General features: G+C 43.8%; 3 protein-coding genes across 6 annotated transcripts in view; all 3 read right to left on the reverse strand.

The window, feature by feature from the left end:
• The window catches only part of LOC124300217 (glucose dehydrogenase [FAD, quinone]-like), a 21,401-nt gene continuing 7,400 nt past the window's right edge, over positions 1–14,001 (reverse strand). The window contains exons 1-8 of one of the 4 annotated variants that reach the window (XM_046754046.1): positions 5,418–5,463; positions 4,045–4,207; positions 2,960–3,169; positions 2,695–2,823; positions 2,064–2,620; positions 1,501–1,963; positions 1,026–1,396; positions 1–888 (exon numbers count right to left, since the gene is read on the reverse strand). In XM_046754046.1, coding sequence (XP_046610002.1) covers positions 793–888; positions 1,026–1,396; positions 1,501–1,963; positions 2,064–2,620; positions 2,695–2,823; positions 2,960–3,169; positions 4,045–4,207 — 1,989 coding nt within the window. In that variant the 5' untranslated portion in view covers positions 5,418–5,463 and the 3' untranslated portion in view covers positions 1–792. Of the gene's footprint in view, positions 889–1,025; positions 1,397–1,500; positions 1,964–2,063; positions 2,621–2,694; positions 2,824–2,959; positions 3,170–4,044; positions 4,426–5,417; positions 5,464–6,157; positions 6,439–14,001 lie in introns of those variants that run through there. The other 3 variants (XM_046754038.1, XM_046754054.1, XM_046754062.1) reach the window with 3 other exon arrangements.
• LOC124300209 (putative uncharacterized protein DDB_G0286901) lies at positions 7,011–10,199 on the reverse strand. Its single transcript, XM_046754025.1, has 2 exons — positions 10,055–10,199; positions 7,011–9,934 (listed from the first exon to the last, which is right to left on the reverse strand). The coding sequence occupies exons 1-2, from the start codon at positions 10,085–10,087 to the stop codon at positions 7,061–7,063; spliced, it is 2,907 nt and encodes a 968-aa protein (XP_046609981.1). The 5' UTR covers positions 10,088–10,199; the 3' UTR covers positions 7,011–7,060.
• LOC124300234 (protein gooseberry-neuro) overlaps positions 11,018–14,001 on the reverse strand; it is a 22,562-nt gene continuing 19,578 nt past the window's right edge. The window contains exons 4-6 of the mRNA XM_046754077.1: positions 11,964–12,160; positions 11,455–11,836; positions 11,018–11,369 (exon numbers count right to left, since the gene is read on the reverse strand). Coding sequence (XP_046610033.1) covers positions 11,125–11,369; positions 11,455–11,836; positions 11,964–12,160 — 824 coding nt within the window. The 3' untranslated portion in view covers positions 11,018–11,124. The remainder of the gene's footprint in view (positions 11,370–11,454; positions 11,837–11,963; positions 12,161–14,001) is intronic.

Consider the following 14,001-nt stretch of genomic DNA (forward strand, 5'->3'; position numbering starts at 1 on the left):
CGCGAGTGACAGGATATACAAACGATACGCTGATCAGAGACACATGAAATGTCCATAGATCCATTGAAAAAAAAAGTGAGCCACCGAAAATCCATTAATGAACATTACATATGTTCGCTTCGGTTTGGTGACTCCTTGATCAAGAATCAAGGCATTTTGATGCATCACGGTATATTATAACGATTGTACCTGAGATGTGTGTACACCATTCTGTAAATAATTCTGAACTGCAGAATAAAAGATGTATGTAAGCAAGATTTAAAATTGTCATTGATGTATCTGATTCTGAGCATGAAGCATATAGTACCGATGAATGTACTCTGGAATATTTTCTTTGACGAGCGAAAGTAAATTTTCTTTTTAATAGAACAATCTTTGTGTGTGAGCATACAGGTTTTACAGTTATCGTACGATACCGAGACAGAAATTAATACATTTCGGAAATGTTCGACTAGTTATAGAATTAGACATATCTACATGACTTTAGTCTCATTGCGCTGTTAGCGTCAATAACCAAGACGTGACTTGGAATTCAGGCCCAACGGTCGTCGGCCATTCTGAGATATTCCCGAGTTTAGGAAAATCTGCACTTGATAGCCGATTTTCAGCACGAACGTTCTCATAAGTGCGCTTTATTAAATTGGTACGTGGAATATGATGATGGTTGATCCTTTCAAATGTAGTTGTTTTTCCCCCTCCAACAGTCAATTATCATGAACAGGTAGGTATATATATTTTTTTAAATGCGTCTTTACTGAGGACAGGTTTCATCGTGACGAATTATGAAAAATATTATATCGCATCCGTATAATTCCAATCTTGCTTGATCATGTGCGCAGCTCGTTCTCCAATCATGACGCAAGATGCTGCAGTATTGGCGATAGTCACCTGTAAGTAAAGTTATGCCACGGTCACTCATCGGCCAGTCAACGGTCTCTATGAATGATTGGCAGTGCTCATAGGTGAGGCATCTACTTCTTTTCAAAATCAACGAATGGATCGAAGTACGTCATCTCGATACTTACCTGCGGCATAATAGAAGCGTCCGCCACGCGTAGTCCCTGTATTCCGTAGACTCGGAGCCGAGGGTCGACAACGGCAAGTGGGTCCGATGACGGACCCATTTTGCAGGAGCCTGAAATGTGGTATTCCCCAATAGCATTGTGATGAACTGCGCACTCCCAGTATTTCGTGCTAGCAAAAGTGTAATTTGAGCATGCCTCGAGAGGTGTTTCGGCCAAGGTCATGTTGTAGGCCTTTATGGCCGGTGTATTGACCAATTCCAGTGAATACTCGATGGCTCTCACAACCCCTGCAACGTCGTCAGGGTCGCAGAGATAATTGACCCAGATCGAAGGATACTCAAAAGGATCCGATAAAGCCAGACTGATTTTTCCTGGAACAGAAAATATCTGCAGTTGGTTTGCGGGCTTGTAGTTCTCCATTCCTCAATTATGGGTAGTAGAATTTTGTTGCAAGAGTTCAGGGAGTCACAAGTACCTCTGCATTTCGGATGCTCGTAACCTGCCGAAAACACGATTTCGCGTTTACCGTCACTGCTGAGTGCGCCCATTCCACATAGTTCGAAACTGTTACAAAAACCGTCAATGACTATATGAATGTCCGGAAGGTCGGGTGTAGTAATCCCGGATGATAGGGCGCCAGCCACTTGATTGAGTCCGCTGTTAGACAAGGGCCCAGTCTGAAAGCCGATGTACTCAGCAAGAGCAGCCCACTTGCTATCGTAGACGTCAGGCTCATTAACGGTGAACGCAACCTGGTATATCATATGATCATGGAAATTGCAACCGACGCCAGGTAAATCTTCGACCACGTCGATTCCCTTGGATTTCAAATCTTCTTCCGGCCCAACTCCAGAAAGCAGTAGAAGATGGGGAGACCCAATCGCACCTGCGGAAACGATGACTTCCTTGGATGCGCGTACCGTGTAGAAATTGCCAACCTAAGGAAAATTTATCGAGATCAGCCACTTGCCATTGTTGACGTTTGAAATAAACAAATCAAATGTTGATAAATTCATTAATTTCAATTTCCCAGCTCACTTTGTAATATTCAACTCCAACTGCTTGTCCATTCTCGATTATGACCCTCGTGCAAGTGGAGTTCAGAGTGATGTGGAGATTAGTGCGATGTCTGATTGGCCGCAGAAACGCTGCGGCGCTGCTGCGTCTCGCACCGTGGTGGCTCGTTGTTTGAACTATTGCGAAGCCAATATTATCATTTCCGTTGAGGTCATTGCTGACGCCGAAACCCGCTTCTTCGGCTGCCTCGAGTATTACATTTGCAAGGAGTGGCTTGGACGGAAATCTTTCGACAAAAAGCGGTCCATCCGTGCCGTGATACTCTCGACCAACACTATCGACATCACCGTTATTTTCGGACTTTTTAAAAAACGGTAGGACGTCTTCCCACGACCATCCCTCGTTACCCATTGCAGCCCATTGATCGAATATGAACGGGCCGCCGCGTAGGTATATCATTGCATTCTCCGCCATGCCTCCACCGAGAGCTTTGGCTGCAGGGATCGGACAGCTACCATTCGAACTGAGACAGGCGTAGTTCTCGTTTATCGACTGGTATCCCCACTCGATAGATGATCCTATCAAAATAAGATTCACAGATTTTTTGAACTTCTAAGCGAAACAGGATATCTGGATTTGTTGGTACACCTACGAGATATAATAGAACCAAGACCAGGGATGGATAGACCTACTGGTTCGTCCGGGCCTGCCTCAATAAGCAGAACTTTCCAGAACGGATTCTCACTCAGTCTTGCAGCGATGACAGATCCGGCTGCTCCGCCTGTGAACGATAGAAGCATATAGTTCATGTTGCTATTGCACTGGTGTTCTCCCTACTTTATTCAACTCTCGTAGCATCGATGCGTATTGAAATCCTTTCTGTAAGTGAAAACTGTTTATTTTATAAATCAATTCACCTCCCACTACGATGAAGTCATACTCGGCATCCGGGGTATGGATAGGTGTGATGCGTTCGCAGGTTTGAGCGATTGCTTGTTTTCTTCTCACAAATGTCTCTAGAATCGACAGAAAGAAATAGTAGGAGGTGACATTATACAAATTGACCAGACTCGGCCCCAGAAGGCCCGCATTGCAGGTTTCCGGCGAGCCGTAGTTGTACTCCATTTCTGTAACAGATAAGTCGAGTTTAAAATTTTTTCCTGTTAGCCTTACCACCACATACGGTAACTAATGACAACATTTTTAATGTACTTGGCAAAAGGCTTTTGCAACAGAGGTGCTTTTTGAAGGGATGATGATATGCCGGCCGAATATGAATTTCGATTCCTGCCAAAATCGATAGGGGGCTAGAGTTTGATGCCAAATACCTGTGCTTCAAACTTGAACCGCATTCAATCGCAATCGTGTCCCAAGGTACTCCGGCGTGAAGAAGAAGCAGAAGAGAAAAAATGTCTTTTTCATCATTTTTGACAGTCAACAAATACGGACGACTTGACTCATTTCAATCAGGCTTTAAGACTGAAGTCGTATGGGCCAAGAACACCAGCCATATAATTCTCATTCCAAAATATTCTCGCGATCTTGAGATATAAAACCAAGCTTGTACACGGTAAGATAGGGAAGTAGTTGGACTAGGAAAATGATTCTCGGCTAGCTCTCGGCTTTAAGGTAACTTGGCAGTGATTCGTTGCCGCGAATCTTGATGTAATTCCACTTGTTCAGGACTCTAAGTTCGGCAGCAAATACCAGTATCGCGGTCAGTATCAGATTCATTTCGAACACCGCCGCCATTCTCAATTAAACCGTAATTTCTACAGTTTAGTTACGAGGTTGATGAGAACGTACGATGTTAAACAGGTCTGTTCGTCGATGAAAGCCTAGTTTTATTGCTTGTTGAAGTTCGGCACACATGCATGTGATGTAATAATAATAATAATAATAATAATAATAACCCATGACACAGGGTCCACAATAATTATATTCAACTCCCATAGAAAGGTCTTTGGATGTAATACAATGTGAAAGGTGATTTCATACTTACGTAGAATTGCAATCAAAAATCTATGGAGACGGTTTGGTGTGCCGTTCGTTCTGGTTCCGTCCAGAAATGAATATGCTGCCTCGATGTCACTCGTAGTTATACGGCAGCACGATGTGCTCCCTTGACTTTCGCATATGTTTGGCGTATTTGACATGTCCAACATCTTTGTATTTTCAGGTGAGGATTATTAATTTTAAGTTGTATAATGGTCACTGATATTACATTTTCACGATATGGCTGAGCGATTGGAAGCTTTGATGTTTATACAATATGAGTTGGGTATGATATAAGTATATCCTGAAAGATTGTCTTTTTATTATCAGGTACAGTAAATTATGGAGACATTGACTATCCTCTTATGATGTTAAAGACTAAAATATGGAACCCTGAAGAGTCCGAAGAGGTATGCAAACTGTGCGAAGTCATAGAATATTTAGTGCGCATTGCGGGTTTCGCGGCAGAAGGATCGATTTGAGACAGAGAATTAGATACTTTCTATAGTGCAGCAAAAGTCGTGGCCACGGGCGAAATCACCTGTAAGCATTTTTTTTCAAGTTTGACAAGGTGGAAACTGCCACCTGTCGATATTTCATGATGTTTCATGTACGAGGCAGATGTATCAAGTTCGAATATTTTATCCGGTGATGCACACTTGAACAAATTTATAATTCTCTAAATTTGACAGCGTGTTCTGAAATGTCTCAAGTACACCAGAGGTGCTAATATTTGTCGCATTTATCGAGTCTTGGAATTGCACAATAACCTTCACAGTGTGAATTTGAGTTACGGGAATGGAGTATAGCAGTTCGTATCTACAGAACCAATGATGAAGCTTATTCAAGAGACAGAAAACGTAATAGGACCAGTTAATAAGCATGAAAGGTAGTGCTTTTTAGATATGAATCCGGAAGCACTCAAGCCGCTTCATTCGGAACTTAATCACTTTATCAAAAAATATATCCAACAAAAGGTGTCGGGGATAAAAAAATGCGTAAAGAAGTATCACATGTTTATTCTCGTATTTTCGAAATTAAGGGAGAAAATAGCGAAAACCATTTAAACGAGGGGTGAAAACCTCAATGTTTCAAATTGTTATACCCAACCTCACGGAGTATTAACAGATATTTCTGTCTAACGATATCTGGAGAACGAATTATCGGATTTCAATGATTTTGATCTCAATCGACGCGGCTTTTCCCAACTTTGCTCTTAACTATTTTGACCATGACATTTCAGACTATTGTAGAAACATGGATACTTTTTGCCAGAGAAAAAAATTAATCTTGAATAGCCTATATAATTAGAAACGGTAACGAAAATGACGCGCATATTTATCAATTATTTTAGCTGCACTTTTCGACTAGAAAACATACCGAAATGAAGGTGTTTGGTGCACTCAAGGTCGTTTGGATATCGCACCATCGTAGTTTCTCGAGATCGCCGTGATCTCGGCTCGTGGCAGCACTGATGCCTGATTTCTCGCCGACGAGTGAGCAGGCGCGCGTGCGAATTTGGAATCAGTCGTCGGAACGACGCACTTCGGAAAACACGCTCACGATAAGGCCTAAGGTCGATACACATCCAACCTAACGAGGTTGACGAAAATAGTTCGTGTCATAGAGATCGAGAGAACGGCAACGGCTCAAGATCCCCCCGGTACAGATACACGATAATAATGCGAAAAACAACGTATCATATACGCGAGGTTGCGATGATGTGAGTCAAGCGGGCGACGTACGTTTACATTAGGCCTACTTGATATCACATAATGATAGGATTTACACGCAACGATAATATATGTGAAATAAGATCGCTATAACGTCATGGGTTTTTATGCCTCAGGCTTTTCCCATATGAGTAAGAAATGATAATTACGATTCGACAGCTCAATCATTGTGAGTTCTCATTTCTAAAATTCATAATAGACGTAGGACTCCCATCCTAGATCATTGAAGCAAATACGAAAATCCGAAGCAACTTCGAATTGAAGAAGTTTCGACCAAACAAAAGGGATAGTTTAAAAAAAATTTCTTCATAGGTATTGGAATTGTCGACGAAACCCATACCTTAAAAAACAGTCGGTTGAGTGAAACTTTTCCTCCGAGTCGCTTACCTTTTATTATCCGTTTTAATCACAGCAATCCTTTCTATGCACGCTGTATATTATTTTCGTGATGGCAAAAGTCGTATGGTCATTATCATCAAGATGAAGGAAGTCGAAGAATTTAAATGCCGCTCGAGAATTACAGATTCCATGAATTTCCGGATACTTGAATACTGTGATACAACAATCGGATCTCGGTATGCACATCACACGTATCCAGTAAAGAAACCAACACAAACAAAAAAACCAAAAAGCCACGATGACGATCATAACGATTCCAGTCGGTATATCGCACTGTGAGTTCGACGATCTGCTATAGCACTTGTTAACCGAATGTTGTTTACAAATTCCGAATCAGTCAGATGGCGCTACCTAGGCTACACGTTTCAACGGGTGCGATCGATCAGTTTCACAGTATTCCACACGCCAGTAATGCGACGTGCATCTACGAGTAAGCGTGCGGTGCGCAGCTCATATTTAACCGGTAGATGACTGGCAGATGGTAACTTCAGAAGTTTGACCTGATCCATCGATCGCTGCACACCGACAGCGTTGCCAACGTACGGTGAGTAAAAGTTTCGTTATCTTTACAGCTAGTATTATTCGTAGTGAGTAATTTGCCAACCGGTAGGATCGATTCAGCGTTACTTCTAATGTACAACAATAATTACGTCACAGGATAAGCATCTCTATTGTTTTCTTTATCGTCTCATTGTAAACAATTTTTTTTTTTATTTTCTCTTGGTTTCTACATTGCGCTCAGGAGGATGATTTTATTCTGAATCTACATCTACGATCTTAATATTAAAAGAAACAATACATTCATGCGCCTCGTTTTATGAAATCATAATTCTTGTGTGTCGTGAAGCGATTGAAGCCTGAGTTAAGGAATGACTCCCGTCTTCTTTGATCCTAAGACTCCGAATCTTCATCCACAATCTCCCCCGTTGGTAACAAGTTTGAAGAATCGCTTTCCGGTGGGTTCCGGTCAGAGATCTTATCTCTCAACCATTCCGCCAGTTTGTGGATCGATTCTAACATACCGGAAGCTTGCTCTTCGGTAATTGATCCTTGGTCTTGATCATCGTTGAATTCTGTAGTCTCTTGATGATGGTTCTCGGAGCCAATATTTCCGGTGTTTGTATTAGCGGAGTTGTTGTTTCCATTAACCAGGTTTCCATTGGAGCTGTCGTCACCGTTCGCAACGTTATTGTCCGCATTATTGTTCCCGGAATTATTGATGCGAGAAATCATTCTGTGCTGATTGCCAGATCCAGTATTCCCGGAATTATGACTGTTCCCGTTGTTGTTTCCGTTGACGAGGTTTCCGCCCACGCTGTCGTTGCCGTTCGCCACCTTGTTGTCCTTGTTGTTGTCCCCCGCGTTATTTATTATCCTCGAAGCAAATCTTCTCTGGTTTCCAGACCCAATGTTTCCGGAATTTCCGTTCTCCGAGTTCCCGTTTCCGTTCACGAGATTTCCGTTGTTGCTGTCATTCCCGTTGGCAACACTGTTGTTCGCGTTGTCGTTTCCGGAATTATTGATGCGAGCGGCGGGTTCATGCTGATTACCGGATCCAGTATTCCCCGAATAATGACTGTTCCCATTGTTGTTGCCGTTGATGAGGTTGCCCACGACGACATCGTCGCCGTTTGTGATATCATTTTTGCTGTTCCTGTCTCCCGAGTTATTAATTATCCTCGAAACCAATTTTCCATGGTTTCCAGTCTCGACGTTCCCATTATTATGATTTCCCGAGTTGCCGTTTCCGTTCACCAGATTTCCGTTAGAACTATCGTTTCCATTCGCAATGCTGTTGTTCGCGTTGGTGTTCCCCGAATTATTGATCCGAGAAGACGGACCATTTTGATTACTAGAACTGATATTTCCGTCGTTACTATTCCCCGAGTTGTCGTTACCATTTATGAGGTTACCGTTGCTTTCGTCGTTTCCGTTGACAATGTTGTTGACGCTGTTCTCGTTACCGGAATTATTAATACGGACCAGTACCGATCGGCGGTCACGATTTCCGGTACCAACATTCCCCGAGTTGTTGTTATTCCCATTGTTATTTCCATTCGCGAGATTTCCGGTCACCCTACCATTTCCATTCTCAACCTGATTGTGCCAGTTGTTGCTTCCTGAGTTGCTGATGATTCGAGGTTCAGCCTTGTGCTGATTTCCGGATCCAACGTTTCCGGAGTCCTCACTGTTCCCATTGTTATTACCATTGACGAGGTTTCCTATCACTTTATCGTCACCGTTCTCAACATTGTTCTTAACATTGTTGCTCCCCGAATTGTTAATAATTCGAGATGCCATTCTATTCTGATTTCCAGTTCCGACGTTTCCCGAACTTTCTTTATTTCCGTTATTGTTACCGTTCACGAGGTTTCCTGCCACTTTATCGTCACCGTTCTCGACATTGTTCTTAACATTGTTGCTCCCCGAGTTGTTAATAATTCGAGATGCCATTCTATTCTGATTTCCAGTTCCGACGTTTCCCGAACTTTCCTTATTTCCGTTGTTGTTACCGTTCACGAGGTTTCCTGCCACTTTATCGTCACCGTTCTCGACATTGTTCTTAACATTGTTGCTCCCCGAGTTGTTGATGATTCGAGATGCTATCCTATTCTGGTTTCCGGATCCTACATTCTCCGAGTTTACTGAATTTCCGTTGTTGTTACCATTCACGAGGTTTCCGCCGACTCTATCGTCACCATTTTCAATACTGTTGTCCGTGTTATTACTCCCCGAGTTGTTGATGATACGAGAAGCAATAACAGACCGACCGGCTGATCCAACGTTTCCGGAATTCGTATTATTCCCGTTACCGTTACCATTGATTAAATTACCGTTCGTGCTGTCATCTCCGTTCGAAACGTTGTTATTACTGTTCGAATTGCCAGAACTGTTGATGCGGAAAGAGAGTAACCGCGAACCACCAGCCTCAGCATCGACCTCGTCATCCTCATCCTTTTCGCCGTCCTCATTACCAGCATTACTTTCCTCGCTACCGGATGAAGCAGAGCAAGAAACGCTCGGGCTACACACTTTCTTACCAGTATCGAAGCCTTGGCCAGGTGGACAAGGGAACCTTACGGGTTCCAACTGCCCAATTCCAACCTCAGCACACCTGATGTAGCTACCGCACTCGCCCTCGATCGGCTGGTTCTCAACAGCCCTGCAGATCCTGGAGCATTTCCTGAGGGCGATGTCGTACCGTTCGTACTCCTTGCATCGACCCATGATGTAAGCTTTGCCAGCGGCGCAAGTCGCCCAGATGCGATCATCCTCGGGATACAAAATGTCCTCGCCCTCTCTGTGGACGCAGTTGAATTCCACGCAGTCAGACAGCCGTCGGCGAAGCTTGCAGGTCCCTTGACTGTGGTCATAGACGTTCCTCTTCGGACAGACTATCGTCGTATCCTTGCCACCAACGCAGTAGTGGAACCGCCCGCAGTCCTCCGGGTCCGGATAGGTGCCATCCTGGGGCGGACATGGGAACGGTCTCTGTTTCTCCGCGCAGCTCGAGGGCTCCTCAGAGGTGCAAAGACCGTTCTCCGGGTCGCAGAATGGCGTCGAAGGGCTCCAGACGGAGCAATTCACCGTCCCAATCGGCTCGCCATTCGGCAAACACACCTTCGCTTCGGAACAACTTATGCATTCTCGGATCTTCGTGCACTTGTCTTCGTACGCCGGGAAGTCGGTTCTTGAAACGCCATCCTCGCCTCGTACCAAAGCTCGCAGAAAGCTCAGATTCGGATGACCAGCTTCGCAAATTACCTAAGGAATCAACGTGCGAGATGGTTCAAAATTTTGACAAGCTTCTGTGCTTTTTCGAAGCTGCTATATCCGCGGCTTGATCGTCATCAAGAATTTCCGACGGGACCAACTATAACTTACCAAGAAGGCAGCGACACAGATTAAGGTCTTCATGGCGCCAGTCGACAGTGAAGCGTCGTTTCTCCGTATTTGACTTCCGCGATTCGAGTTGTTGTATATATAACATCAGTATCGCTGGATTTTTATACTCTCATTGATTATGACCCCGTTTTACCACTCGAACAACAAATCACGGGTAAATATTTGTATCGCATTTGACAATCTGCACCGTATACGACAGATAATTCACTACCGGTTGTAAATTAATCTGATAACGTTTTCCAACTGAATTGACATCATCGTTATGCACTACTGCAAGCTTTCAGCTGTTTTAAGGAAAAGATTCGTGACGTTTATACAACAGTTTATACCCCACTTTCACACTTGACGAATTGATAATACCGGCACGGTGTTCCGTCACGTAAATTGTTATACCCAAAATTGTAATTGTGATGGATTTATCTGTTGCGACAATTGTTGTAACGGAAATGACAAAGGTCTTCTTGTTGGTCAGACTGTTTTTATTTCATTGAGAAAAAAAAAAGAAGAAAAACATTCAGCAAGCGAATGAGTTACTAGTTTCATACGACAAGTGTCACAGCCTTTTATCTAAACAATTATCAACACTCAGTCCAGCTTTTTTTCATTAGATTAGAGCTCCCACTTGTTCCGAGAACTGAACAAATAGATAACATGCAGTAATAGCAAACATGTTTTTCTAGTTTCGTCCTCTATCATTATCTATCTATTTGACGCGGAGGTATAAGGTGTATTGCTAAAAAGTCAAGAAGACGTATGCCGTATTGCGCAAAACCATTAGTCGCAGTTAAACTAGCTCAGTAATATGAAAGTCATTCGTTGGTTCATTTTAAGGAATTCAAGGGTTTGAGGAAGGACATAAATCACGGAGTGAAGAATAGTGTTTTCTTTGTTTATATAATAATAAGTATTATTATTATATACACCTATAATGTTTCATATAATTCTGTCTATCTATCTATGTATGCATATATATATGCCATTTACAATATATATAGTATCTGCGATTTCGAACGCGTATACGTCTTATGTACAATGAATTTATTTCTTCGCTAAAATATCCCGCCGACGCTACGATGATAGTTGATTTGGGCCTGAGCCTGGGCCTGAGAATACTCGTATCCCTGATCATAGCCAACCCACTCGCTTGCGACGGAGGCTTGAACGCCGTGAGTCACGTGTCCAGGATGGGCAGGTTGGGTGGAGTGATGTCCTCCAGGATGTGCGGAGTACTCGCTGTTTTGAAACTGGTTGAACTGACCCCATCCCAGCTGGGCCCGAGACCAGTCGGAGTTTCCTGATAAACAGAAAACGTAAAGCGGGGCGTAAAGTCGATGCTAAGGGTGAAAGTCGGGGAACTTTTCGGTTTTCCCGTAACTCACCTGGATTATGACTGACGGAAGAAGGCGCCGCGTGGGCAGCCGGAGGCTGCAGAGGTGACGAGGACTGGCTCATCTGCATGGAATTGACGTGTCCAGGAAGCGATCCGAGGTGCCCGCTGAGCGATGCCGAGTGTCCCAAAGCCGGGCCCATACTCGTTGGTACCTGGGGAACCCCGCCGGGGACCTGATGAAGACTAGTCGATGCTTGATGGAGCGAGGTTGGGACCTGGGGAATACCGACCGGCATTTGCGGAACCTGTGGGATCTGCGAGAGCTCGTGTGACCCCGTGTACTGGCACGGTGTCAAAGGCAGACTCGCCACCGAGTGAGCTATGCTTCCAGCGTGCTTCCGGAGACGAGCTCGACGGTTGCTGAACCAGACCTGTGAAGAGGAATCGATGACGTTTATTGAATGGTGAGAAGTTAGTGTGCTTCACATTTTGAATTGCGGTTTCGAACGACGCGGACGTTTCGAAGATCCGTGCAAAATTTATCACTGGAAGACCTGCCTGGATTCGAGCTTCCGTCAGGCCCGTTCTTTGGGCCAGTTCTTCCCTCGCGTAGACGTCTGGATATTGGGCTCTGAGGAAGGCGGCTTCGAGCTGCTCCAACTGATCACCGGTAAAGGTTGTTCTGCTTCTTCGCTGCTTGCGTTTCAAGGGGATACCGGGTTCGCTTTCGGTGTCCGAATCGTCGCCACAACGACCTGGAACAAATTATTATTATGAAACTCTCAAGTGGCCGATTTTTCCCAAAGAGCAGACAATGAGGAAACAGGAATCCAATATTATGTTGGTCCCGGACCCCGGAGTTGCGGTTTGGATTTGAAATCTGTACACCGTTCGGTCAACATCTTGCGGAGCTACTCTAAGGAGGCTCTCAAATAACGGTAATTAATAATCAATAAATCGTTGAGAGTTGCCCGATCATCCGAAGACTCGACGGCCGGTCTGCAGTTGCCGGCGGTGAATGAAGTATTGATGAGCGGACCCATAAGTCACCCATTACCAAAGTTCGAGCGGGTCCTGGGTGGCCTTTGTGTACCCTGATCAAGACCATTTATCACTCGGTTATACGATCGATGACGGTCAATAATACATACTCGATTGTTTCTTCAAACGGCTCCGCGCGATCTTATCTCGATCGGACCTGCTCCACTAACGACGCGAGAATTGAGTCATTACCAAATTAGATCAACGGTACAGTAGTAGATGCAGTTACGCAGACTTGAAGCAAAAGCTCCGGATGACGAGTCGAAATTTCCTATGTTATTGTACGACTTCTACTGCAAGTTCCGACGATTTCTCAGCCGTACAAAAATCCCTAATTATGAAATTGTGAATTTTCAGACGGGTGAGGAATCCTTGGAACGATTCTTCGAGCTTCTGGATCACTTCTCTACGAAACTACCAGGAACTGTGATGCCCCAATTTCCAGTCTGGAATACACTTAAGGTGAGTTACATTTTTTTTTTTCACTAGTATAACGCGGAACCGGAATTCCGATTTATTTTTTACGTATGTGGCTAAAAATTAGGGAGGGTATGGAGTCTTGAGGCGAGGTGGATTGTGTGAGCTCCATGGAATGGATCGTGGATCATAAAGGACGTTGGAACGTTTGCGGGCCGCGCTCCAAGGCATTTTATCGCTCTCCTAATAACTCCGCATGCGTTCACACGAAATGAAATCCGTATGTGCTCGGTACCTGCATGGCCATTAAGTTATCCATAAAGCCATCGTAAACCCGATCACCATCTTGCGCACTGCGTGAGCCGCGCTTTCTGTCCGCCATTTTGCAGGCATAAAATTATTCCAGATACGTCGATGGTGGTTCATCGCCGTTTGGTAGTTGGCTGGTACATGAACATACCTCGGAACGATTCGTGATGGGCTACGTATAATCTAATGTACTGTTTGCAAGATTTGAAAATTGCCTGAATCTCGTTCGAAATTAAACGGCAATGACGTGCAGACCTTAAAAAATGGAGAACTTTTTTGCCAGAATAGAATCGTCCATGCGTTTTTATGTTAGCGCGTGCAATTGAGCGTGAATACCTATTGTGATTCATGAGATTCCGTGAGAAGGTTTTTCTACACTGCGTTGGAATTGAAGCGAGTATACGCGGAAAGGCACGCGTCTGGAGGATTTGAAAATGTGTCCTATCAAAAGTACAGTATGGTCAAAATGTTGTTTAACAATTCGAGGTTGAAGGATGCAACTTGAGTCAGTGTAGATGTGTCGTAGAAAAAGGGACCGACTACTAAGAAATTTTTAAGAAATTACGCTATTCTACAATTTTTTCGACGAAGGAAATGAATTCTGTGCAATGAATGTATTTTGAACATTAAGCCTTTGCCGTATAGAAAAATCCATGAATATTTCATAATGACATTATTATAGCAATTGGCGTGGAAAATATTCAGGAGGAAAATGAGCTCCAATTTATAAAATCACGTTCCTTTGACATTGCGAAATATATTGCAATATTTGTGGCTTCCAAAGTTTAAGTAAGTAGGTTTTTGCGTGTAATTTTAGTCCAATTAAACC

This window comes from Neodiprion virginianus, chromosome 1 (assembly GCF_021901495.1).
Source record: "Neodiprion virginianus isolate iyNeoVirg1 chromosome 1, iyNeoVirg1.1, whole genome shotgun sequence".
Taxonomy (NCBI): Eukaryota; Metazoa; Arthropoda; class Insecta; order Hymenoptera; family Diprionidae; genus Neodiprion; species Neodiprion virginianus.